This window comes from Cariama cristata, unplaced genomic scaffold, assembly GCF_000690535.1.
Source record: "Cariama cristata isolate BGI_N322 unplaced genomic scaffold, ASM69053v1 scaffold61, whole genome shotgun sequence".
NCBI lineage: Eukaryota > Metazoa > Chordata > Aves > Cariamiformes > Cariamidae > Cariama > Cariama cristata.
Genome location: NW_009598421.1, coordinates 11,617 through 22,735, shown reverse-complemented (window position 1 = coordinate 22,735; position 11,119 = coordinate 11,617). Strand labels below are relative to the sequence as shown.

At 43.1% G+C, this 11,119-nt stretch overlaps 1 protein-coding gene across 1 annotated transcript; it reads left to right on the top strand.

Moving 5' to 3' along the window:
* The first annotated feature begins 1,945 nt into the window (after nucleotides 1–1,945).
* ALDH6A1 (aldehyde dehydrogenase 6 family, member A1) lies at nucleotides 1,946–9,381 on the top strand. The gene is made up of 11 exons (XM_009709249.1): nucleotides 1,946–1,999; nucleotides 2,369–2,443; nucleotides 3,830–3,991; nucleotides 4,582–4,660; nucleotides 5,220–5,522; nucleotides 6,237–6,358; nucleotides 6,605–6,794; nucleotides 7,502–7,683; nucleotides 8,255–8,434; nucleotides 8,634–8,732; nucleotides 9,173–9,381. Exons 1-11 carry the CDS (start codon nucleotides 1,946–1,948, stop codon nucleotides 9,275–9,277), a joined length of 1,551 nt encoding a protein of 516 aa, XP_009707551.1. The 3' UTR covers nucleotides 9,278–9,381.
* Nucleotides 9,382–11,119: the final 1,738 nt, after the last annotated feature.

Sequence of the window (11,119 nt, the reverse complement as noted above, 5' to 3'; positions counted from 1 at the left end):
GCGGACCCGCACTCGCTGAGGATCTTTTCTTTCCTGTAAGGCTTCTGCCAGCTCAGCCCAGCTCCCGTCCCCGTGGCTGTGGGTTGGTATTTCTGGAGCAAACATTTGGGCCTGCCCGTGCACGGGGCACGGAGGGCCTCCGTGCTCAACAGGAGGGAAGGAAAAAAAGTTCAATGTCAGATTTGTTTGTTTTGGGAGCTAAGCAGTGCCCGTTCGGGCGGCTCCCGCCGCGGGTGGCAGTGTAGCCGCCCAGGGAATCGCCTCACGTCGCTTCCCGTGGCGAGCCCTGCCTGGCCCGGCAGGTACATCTGAGGGACAGCTGTTAGTTCACTTGGTCGCGCCCTGATTTGTTTTCTCCGTGTTCCTTAAGTAGCATGCATTGTGCTGCATATACACCAGCCAATATTTTTTTCCGGTTTTTATATTTCTTGTACCAAGTGTAATACCTCTTCGATAAGATCAGGAAAAATGAGTATAGAATATACGACTGATGATAATGTGTGAAAAAAGGTTGTTTGAAGCTGTGTGGACTGGCCTAGTATCATCTGTGGCAGAGAGAGGATCTGATTTCCTTTGGACAGTATCGAACAACATTGACTGCTATAGTGCATTTTTTTTCTTCTGATATCCATGGCTGTACACTCTCCAAGTTCTAAACAGCTAAATCGTGATTCTCCGAATGGTCTGCTTTACTGCAGTCCTTGTTCCCACAGCAGGCGCATTCCTTACAGAAAAAAGGTGATGATCTTATGGAAAAAGTGTGATCAGTCCTAATTCAGCATTTCCTGGTTTGCTTAAAATATTTTTTCATTGTATGTGCAATTTTCTAGATAACTCTTTTAAGCAGTTTGAAAAAACAGAAATTCCATTGCACTCAAGTCCACGTGGGCCATAAAGCGCTGGAGCTTGTAGGTCCACTGCAGATACGTGGCATTTGGGCTAATGGAGTAACTGATAGCAGTAGGAGTTTGTCATTGTTTAGACGAGCACTAAAAGAGCTTTTCTGACAGTCAGGAAACTCAGTCGAAGGGCTCGGATTTCCTGTGCTTGCTTCCAGGTTCTAGAGGGGATTGTGTTTTCGTAGGCGCAGGCTTCTGCCTCTTTTCCAAGTGTAATTCCAGCTATGTGATCGTCTGCAACCTTTTATTTTTGATTCACTCCTGCTGTTACCTCCCAAATCACTAGATCTTGCTTATCCATTAACAGTCTTACTTTACACTTCTCATCCTAGCTTTCTCATCTCCAGGCTTTCTCAACTTCTCCCAACTATCTCTGCTGTTCGCTTTTTTTTGCTCTCATCCACTTTTCACTGTCATTACTTGTCCAGCCACCACCATTTATATTCCTAATTCTTCCTCTGATTTTCCCTTCATTATACCTTGGATAGCATCCCAATCCTCATCTCCCTCTCATAATTCCACATCTTAATTTCTTCACAGAGTTCCTGATACATTTGGCTTTATATTCCAGTTCTTTTGATCTGTCCCATTTCTGTTCTTCCCACAGGAGATCCATTTCCCCTTCCTCCTATCTATTCTCCGCAAGCCACTGTTTTGTGGCGTGGTTAACTGGTTCTTGCTTTCTCCTAGTTCTCTCCTTACCTCACAATATCCACTCGTAGTTTCTAGTTTCCTAATTTATACAGTCTCACTCTGTTTTCCTGCATGATACAGTTTTGTTGCCTATCCAGTGCTAGTTACAGCTTCTACCTCTGCTTTTTTTTCTGCCCTACATTTACCTGAATTCCTTATTCCAAACTTTCCTTTTCTCTCCTCTGCATCTGAGTTGGAAAGCTGTGTTTTCCGTGCTGCCTGCCAGGACAGTCACTGTGAACTCAGCAGATGCAGGTTCCTTGCTCTTAGTTGCAGGACCAAGTGGATAGTGGGGAAAGTCCATTTTTATGCCTGTAGTATGAGCTGGAGAGATGAACCTACTTAGTGGCTTGATGGGAAGGAAACACACAGTACAGCGTGCACTGGGTACATGGAATTCTCATAAGGTGAATTATTAACTCTTTCTTCTGAACATCTACGAATGGTGGTTTTTCAGTTTTCTCACTTTGTAAACATCAGGCGATTAAGTAGATTGAAATAGTTCTGAACATAAGCATAACAATGTATTTTTTTTTCCTATAACTATTTTTGGAAAGAATTTTGGCCATTTTGGTGTAAAGTGAGAGAAAAATGGGGCAGAGCGCATGAAAATTTTCAGCCTAAGCAGTTAAGTGGGTCTGGCTGTAAATACCGCATCTAGGCTCTAGTGGGCAGCATAGCGGTACCTGGTGAAGGCTTTCGTGTAATAAGGCACACGGGTATTTAGGCACCTTGAAACAAAGGTCACTCACTGACCAGTGCTTTGTCCTCCATAGCCAACAACCAAACTCTTCATTGATGGGAAGTTTGTTGAATCCAAAACTACTGAATGGATTGATATCCACAACCCGGTAAGTGAAATAGTCTCAGCTTATATATTAGTGATCACTGTGCAATGAGGGTCTGTGCCTCTGTTCAAGTGTTTGGCCAAAGGGGAAAGTACATACATTTCTTGAGAAAGGTTTAGACTTGGAGCTTAGGATGGATTTAGCACTGTGTGATTGCTTCTCAATTTCCTTTTCACATGAAATGTCAGTCTTAGGAAAGTGATGACCTCCTTTATCTCCCCTGTGTAGTAAAACCCTGATCTCCAGAAAGGAAGCTTAAACTCTGGTTAGAGGGGTTTTTTTGCTCATAGAAGGGCTCTGTGATCAGTATGTCAAATTTCTGAAGGTTTCCTTTCACCCTGTATGTGAAATCAACCGACTGTGATTTGATGCCAGCTGAATGTGAAGTCCTGATAGAGACTGACTTCACTCTGAGAGCAAGGTAAAAAATCCCAACAGCTGAACCTTCTCTCCTTTCAGACAGCTTCTATCTGTGGGCCACAATATTCACAGTGAATTTAGAGGTTGTATGCTATGCAGTGCAAAATGGTCTTAGATTAGTAGCACTTCTATTTGTCTGAGTCCTCCACGAAAGGCAAATGGAAATGAGGTTGCACTCAGAATTTTGACTGCCCCTAGTAAGCGTTTGGACAGCAGTTTCTAAATCTGTTCTCATAAAGCCCTATTTTGATTTGCATTGTGGAAGTGATCAGAGCAGTGAGCCATGTTTGTGACTCTCATTTGGTCTCTATGTGGCGAGCAATGTTCTTGTTTAATTTTCTTTCTCTTGTTTTGAGTAGTTTCTCTCTTAGTGATGTACCTGATGTTTTTGTCATGTTAAAGCAGACTTAATTTTAAAGAATGCATTAGAAGGAGGTTAAACTGGCAAAGACAAGCTTTTAAAGTTAAAATACTGTAGAAGTAAGGTTGCTTGTAAAAATCTTACTTTGGCCTAGTGGTCTAGGTAAACTAACATCCGTGCCAATTGCACAGTTACGTGCTGCTTTTTCCAAAGGAACCTTGCCTCATTTAATGCACAAGAGGGACAGCAGGTGAGCCAAGATGATGCAGAGGGAGAAGACCGTGGTCCACAGAAACCTTTGCCTTATACTTTCTAGAAGGTTCAAGATAGACAAGTCACTTCAACTCCAGCTTAGAAATCAGCACTGCATTTGCAGCTTTCTGGGTGCCTTATTTGAGATGGGTAGAAAGCAGGGTGTCAGAACTATTCCAGTTGTAGCCCAGGCCTTTTGTGTGCACCAAGGAAGGAGTCTGTTTTGTGCTCTCCCCTCAGAAGTGCAGCTCCTTGTAGAACAAGGATATTGGGTGTGTGGTGTGAAAGGACCGTTGAATGGTTGACAGGGACAGATGGAAAAAGTTGAGTTTGATGCAGTTTGTTTTTTTCTTCAGGCCACAAATGAAGTGGTTGGCCGTGTACCAAAAGCCACAGCCAGTGAGATGGAAGCAGCTGTGGCTTCTTGCAAAAAGGCTTTTTGGAACTGGTCAGAAACATCTGTTTTGAGTCGCCAGCAAATATTCCTGCGTTATCAACAACTCATCAAAGACAATCTGGTGAGACACCACGGCTGTGTGTGATGGCTGTTGCTGAATGCGTTGTAGTTGACTGTAGGAATTAAATTGAGAGACTCAGGGTTTACAGAGTTCTTGATGAGGCGTTGTTGCCATGATTGAGGAGCCAGCTGAGACACTGTCATGGAGAGGTGTAGCAAAGCACTCTCCGTCAAATGGGGACAGAAAGGCAGCACTTCTTAGGGAATGTTATTCTGCATTTGTCCCTTTACCAAAAGACTCCAAGAAGAACTTTCAACCTTGATGGAAAGTGTGCCAGTTGATAAAGACAAGTGGGAAATGTATGTTACTGTGTCTTTGGATTTCCCTGATTGCTTTTTCGGTGTGTCTGTGGTGTGACACCTGAAAGCTGTAGAGTAAAAGCCAAGCCACAGTTGTTTTTTCTAAAATGTCACCCTTGTGGCTTACTGGCTTCTTGTCTACAAGGAGCAAATCAGTCAGTGTAGGCTTTTCCAGGTTCTTCTTAGTCTGTTCATTGTGATGTTCAGCTCTTAAACTGTCTTGTCCCTGCATCCTATTCAATGGGCAGGCAGTTTTCTAACATTCATAAACTTCATGTTTTCCATTTTCAGAAAGAAATTTCAAAACTCATCACCTTTGAGCAAGGGAAGACCCTGGCTGATGCTGAGGGAGATGTGTTCCGAGGCCTCCGTAAGCTGTTGGCTCCTCCTGTTAAAAAAGGGGCTTTGAGAACCCATAGGAAGGGAGGAGGTCTCCTGAGCAACTGATTGCTCTGGGAGTCTTTACATGTAGCTCCCTTCATAGCCACCTCCTGAAAGAAAAGGGGCAATTGTAACTCTAACCTGAAGAGTTCCCTTAGATAGTTTCCTTAAATCACTTCCAAGTTGTTAGATACTTCCTTTTCCTAGGAGTGACTACAAATTGCTGTAAAGGGCTAAGAACTCGCTTGTGTTCAGATGTCTAAGGTTGAGTCCCAGGTGGTACAATAATACTATACCTGTCCTTCTTTTACTGGGGCTGTTGTGTCTGTGCTCCTATCACAAAGACATATAATGCACTCATGAGAGAATCCATTCACAATGAGCTCACAGTGCTTGGCAGATCAAAGGGATTTTCAGGAGCACAATGAGTTTTAAGTTGTGGGAAAAGAGGCTGGAAGAAAGACTTGGGCCAAGGCAGTGGTGAGAAGGGAGTTTGGGGACTAATTGTTAACAGATCATCCAGTGGCATATTGCCCTTTCTGCTGCAGAGGTGGTTGAACATGCTTGCAGTGTGACATCCCTCATACTGGGAGAGACCATGCCCTCCATCACTAAAGACATGGACACTTACACTTACCGTCTGCCTCTGGGCGTGTGTGCTGGAATTGCACCCTTCAATTTCCCAGCCATGATTCCTCTTTGGATGTTCCCCATGGCTATGGTTTGCGGAAACACCTTCTTGATGAAACCATCTGAGCGTGTACCAGGAGCACTCATGTTCCTTGCCAAGCTGTTTCAGGATGCTGGTGCCCCCGATGGGACCCTTAATATCATCCATGGACAACATGAAGGTAATAATAGCCCTTCTACGGAGATGACTGGAGTGTTGAAGCGTTGTGGCATATGTTCAGTGGAGGTACCGTTTGGAGAGTCTGATCCTGCTGCTGTTAGATAGGTTTGGACAGGTGCTTCAGCCCTCTCGAGGGAGGTGAAGGGAGGTGACTGGGAGATTCTCTGCCATCTTGCACCAAATCTTTCAGGAGAAATGGTGGACAAAATTTTGGGGGCTGGGGTCAGAGTTCCCAAGGCGTGGAAGTACTCAAATTGTATTTAGCAACCTAAGCTCCAACTGTAGATAAGTAGCTAAATCATCTTGGTTTCCCAAAGAAGCCTAAACAAGAATTGATCTACCTGACTGAATATGCAGTGGATGTCAGTATTCTAGCTCCTGACATGATATTTTTTACAGCCATGAGTAGCTTCAGAACATGAGGGTACAAATAGACAACAGTAACTTTGCTTCAGCATCACTCAGGCACCATGGGAGATGCCCAAAGCATGAAGAGAAAGCAGAGAGCCAGGTGTATGGGAACGGGAACAGGAGTATACATGCTGAGAAATTAGTGGAGAGGTGCATAGACAGGCAATGGGGGAACTCAGATGTGGGAAACACAGAGACAGGAATTTTGGTAAGAGGAAACATACATAGATTTAGTGCTATGGGGATGGGAACAGAGGGAAGCATTTGCATGCCACAGTTATAATGTATTATTTCCTATTCGAAGCTGTGAATTTCATTTGTGACCATCCGGATATCAGAGCAATCAGCTTTGTGGGATCTAATCAGGCTGGCGAGTACATCTATGAGAGAGGATCCCGGAATGGCAAGAGAGTCCAGGCCAACATGGTAATGCCTCTGAATGGAGCACACTTCAGCACACAGACTGCCTCTGTCTCCTGTGAATGTTAAGAGAGACCACGCCACCCAGCAGCAGAAGCTGACTTTGCTACTGATAGTTAAGTGATGAGGCTGCCCTTCTTGCCAGCCTGTTGGTAGCAGAGTCGTAGCTACTATATGAAGATATGGCCAGAGAGCTAGAGAAGTGGGCTGGGGTGGTTAATAACTGGAGACTGTGTATGTGTTATATTTCAGGGAGCCAAGAACCATGGTGTGGTGATGCCTGACGCCAATAAAGAGAACACCTTGAACCAGCTGGTTGGAGCTGCTTTTGGAGCAGCTGGCCAGCGCTGCATGGCCCTGTCTACAGCAATTCTAGTGGGAGAAGCTCAGAAATGGCTGCCAGAGCTTGTGGACAGAGCCAAAAATCTACGTGTAAATGCAGGTACAGACTGATAATTTCTTACGAGGTACTTCACTTCTGTACAACTGTAGCAAAAGCAAAAATAGGTCAGTGTATCTGCCTTACTACACTGTGTCCCTTGGAGCTATTGGCACCATATGTTTGATGTGTAGGGGTAGGAGATAGCATTGTCTGGACTGGGAAACACAGTCCTAGACTTGGAGTTAGGAATATGTAGGAAGGCTAGGCAGTATGACTGATGTGAAGTTTACAGGATCGGTCTTGTTTTAACTGGAGCTTTGAGGTTATGTCCTATGTTTAACTCAAACCTATCATTTATATAGCAACCTCACTTAGAGATCCTTCCAATTTGTAGTAAGCATGCAATAAAAAGGAAAAATGGAAACAAGTACTTTGGAAAAACTAGACTGTTATTGATTCTAGGAGAATTATCTTTTGTTTATGTTCAATAAGGTCTTGCAAAGGGGAAAAGTTTCCTTTCTGAGAAGAATCTGTTGAATTTTGGCTTCCCAGTGATCTAAAATTATGCTTATGCTTACAATTTCTCTTATTTGTTGATTATGAGAGTTGCAGGCTATTACCCCTGTTCATTAATGTCTCAAATATTTGTTCTGTGTCTCAGAAACATGAAGATTTTCAGATTTTTCCTGCCAGTGTAGTTATCTGTATGATGCTTGTCAAGAGGAAGCTGTCAGGGTTTAAAACTTGGTGTCTCTGCCTCTTCACAGGAGACCGGCCTGGAGCAGATCTAGGCCCTCTAATCAGTCCCCAGGCTAAGGAACGGGTTTGCCATCTGGTTGAGAAAGGAGTGAAAGAAGGTGCCAGCCTTCTTCTGGATGGACGTAATATCAAAGTGAAGGGCTATGAAAATGGCAATTTTGTTGGGCCCACGATCCTTGCCAATGTGAAGGTAAGATCACCAAAACCAGTGCTTGATAGTGTATATTGCAGAGTGGTATATGGTAAGCCACATAAAACTTACAACGTGTCAAATGAATGTTTTGTAGTTTGCTGTATTAGCTATTAGTGATTAAAGTACTGTCCAACTGGTGGTTTTGTATTTGTCAGATGCTGCTAATTATCAGACATGAATCATGGACAGAGTTGGAAAGGATAGCAGGTTCTAGTCACTTTGTCAACAAGAACTGAAGTAAACTGTCCTGAATTCATCCTGATCTTAATCAGCCTTGGTCAACCTGTGAGTGAGGTTAGGCAGGCAGTAAAAGCAGAAAGTGCTCCAGAAATGAAAAGTGGTACCCTTTTTAGTAGATTAGATAGTTGGCAGCGCGTGGAAAGTGGTGAAAAGGCGAGGAGGACTGAAGGATGGCCTGTGGCAGTGCAGCATGCTGGGTGATCCTAGGAATGGCCTCAGCATTAGCAGCACGTGTGTTTATTATATCCTAGCTACTAGGATATCTTTATTATATCCTGTTTATTATATCCTATATATGAGCTGCTTTTTCTGCTGTTTGTCTTGGCAGCCAAACATGACTTGCTACAAGGAGGAAATCTTTGGGCCCGTCTTAGTGGTTCTGGAGGCAGACACTTTGGATGATGCCATTGAGATAGTGAACAATAACCCCTACGGAAATGGAACTGCAATCTTCACCACCAATGGAGCCACAGCTCGGAAATACTCTCACTTAGTAGATGTGGGGCAGGTGTGTTCAAGCTAGAGTTGTTGCTATTAGTACTCAACATTTACAGCGGGTAGCCATCCAGCTGTAGTGACTAATCACTGACTACTCAGCCAACAGTACCCAGCCTCAGATTTAAGGAAACAAAATGCGGGAGCTGTTGGAGAGTGCTCTGCCATCTGCTACTTCTTGTGATTAATTTGGCAGCTTTCCTTTTGTTTAGGTTGGTGTCAACGTTCCAATCCCAGTACCTCTGCCCATGTTCTCTTTCACTGGCTCTCGTGCTTCTTTCAGAGGGGACACCAATTTCTATGGCAAGCAGGTAACTTACAGGTTCAGAGTACTCTGTTGGGTTGAATTGTGGTAAATCAGATTATAAACAGCAATGGGGAGATGGTCATCAGACCTCATTAGTAAGGAGACTTTGAAGCTATCTCAGCCAGGAAACTGAGGACGAGCCAGTGATCACAGCCACCATAATGTGTGTTACAATAACCAATTCCTTTTTTTTTTTAAATATAAAAAAGCAAGTCTCTTTTTGTAGGAGACTTGAGAAGGGAGCAAGAACCAAGTAGCAAGCTTTCTCACAGAACTGGAATCTTTGGGGAACTGGTAAAAGGAACAGGCTGACAGGAATTGTTCCCACAGAGGAAAACTCAGCTCTCTGTAGCTAAAGCAAAAACTGTTTGATACACCACTAGTGCAGACCTGAAGAATTCATAAGGCCAAACATCTGATCCTTGTGCCTCTCCTTCCCTCCAGGGAGTGCAGTTCTACACACAGCTGAAAACTATCATTTCTCAATGGAAAGAGGAAGATGCCACCGTTACCAAGCCTGCTGTGGTTATGCCAACTATGGGAAACTAAATCAGGCTTTGGAGATGCTGTTCCTGGTGCCCTTTTCCTTCTGTGCTGCACTTCCCAGCTTTGTCCTATCATCATTGCCTTGGGAATGAATAGAAAGCTCCATTTTCTCAAGGACCTCTGTTTCTGTGCAGATCAGGCAGGCTCATGTAACACACAGTATAGGTTTTCTGTTGCTGTCAGTGTTTTTTGGCTAGCTGAACTCAAATTTTTTTTCTACAACCTATCACAAATGAAACAACTTTATCTAATTGAAAGGGCAGACAGTGAGATTGGTCTTAATTTGTGTTTCTTTCCAGACCTCTGAACTTGAACATGGTTTCCACTTCAATGTTTAGCCTTAGTGACTTACTCCTAATTACATCTTGCAGCAGTTTTCTTTACCTCTATCTCACATGTTAAGATTTTGAGTTCACCTTACTCAAAGCTGAGTACTCATTTTGAGTGACATAACTGGGACACCTTGGGTGTCTCATAGAAGTGACTTTACATACAATAAAGACAGCAAGTTTGGGAATTGAAAATGTCAGTCTTTCACCTGTTGAGCAGTTTCCAAAACACTTGGGAAATGGCTTTCTAAGGATTTTTCAGGAAAGCATACTTGATTGCTTGTCTGAGGATGAAAGAAATTCCTGTATGGTACAGCGACCTTCACCGTGCCTCTGACAGCTTGGAAACTTCTGTTCCTGTTGTGCATGTGGCTTGTATTCTCCAGCTTGCCATCAGTTCCATTATACCTGAAAGTTGTTTGGTGCCTTTTTACTCTGCTAACACGTATGTGCCTGCAGGTCCTGTAACATAATGAAACTGTGGAAGCAGAAACATAAGCATGTGTATGTATCTTCACATCACAGCATCATGTGGGTCTGGGTGGAAGGGAGAGGAAGTGGACAGGCCAGCATGGACATTTTTTAATCACAAAGCAGCCAGGCCTGTTCTGTTGGTTTCTTTTCCCAACTATAGCTCTATTTCTTGTGTTGATTGATTGACTTCTCATCACATTTGCTCAAACACAGTCATGTTCTCTAGGGACTGCAGGTCCTAATACTAGAGAAGGATAAGACTTGGTATACCCTGTTTTTAAGAATCTGTGCATGTGGAGCTGGACAGCCTATATCTTTATTCCCGGTTCCTGGAAGATAATGCAGCCATGAGGGATCTGCAGGGAACTCATTCAAGCACCCATGGAAAATAATATTATTCTAATGATTATAACCATTACTTGTTCTAATTAAACAACCTGAATGTGAACACTTTGTATCCTGCCTTCTGGTAAAGATGCCTTGTAACCAACATTTATGTGTTAGTGCAATTGCTGTGTGTTCACTAATGTTTGTATCTTCCTGTTTTTTTTCCTCTGCTGTACCCTAGAGGGAAATTCTCACCTTGCAATTTTATTACGAATTAAAACATGCTAATATATTTCTGCAGAATATGACTGTTCCTTGGTAAGACATTATATAGGTGTGATGTTGACTTTATTTCCTCTTTGCAGAGACTGGTCTGCAACTCCTGTAACCCATGTATGCATCTTCCTTTGACAGTATTTCAAGGACCTCTGAACCAGTTTCCTCATTCAGCATTTCAAGGAATGCCTTGTTGCTGTTTTCACATACACATCATTTGATTACAAAAACCTCTTAAGCTTCATGTAAATGACTTTATTACAAACTGAAACTATATCTTCTTCAAAGTACAGCAACACATATATTCAGAGTTCTAACCACTAGTCCAAATCCTAGGGCTTTGTACAGGGTCATCTGAGCTCCTGCTTGGGAAAAAATAAAATCTTTACTTTAAGAAGGAGGAAAATAACTGTATTTCAGATGGATTTCAAATGCGTAG

What these genes read in the sequence shown, in the direction of transcription:
- ALDH6A1 (XM_009709249.1), top strand. Translation starts at nt 1,946, where the DNA reads ATGGGAAGGAAACACACAGTACAGCGTGCACTGGGTACATGGAATTCT. An exon ending in GGATTGATATCCACAACCCG is followed by an intron (nt 2,444 to 3,829) that starts GTAAGTGAAATA and finishes TTTTTTCTTCAG; the next exon opens with GCCACAAATGAAGTGGTTGG. An exon ending in AGAGAGTCCAGGCCAACATG is followed by an intron (nt 6,359 to 6,604) that starts GTAATGCCTCTG and finishes GTTATATTTCAG; the next exon opens with GGAGCCAAGAACCATGGTGT.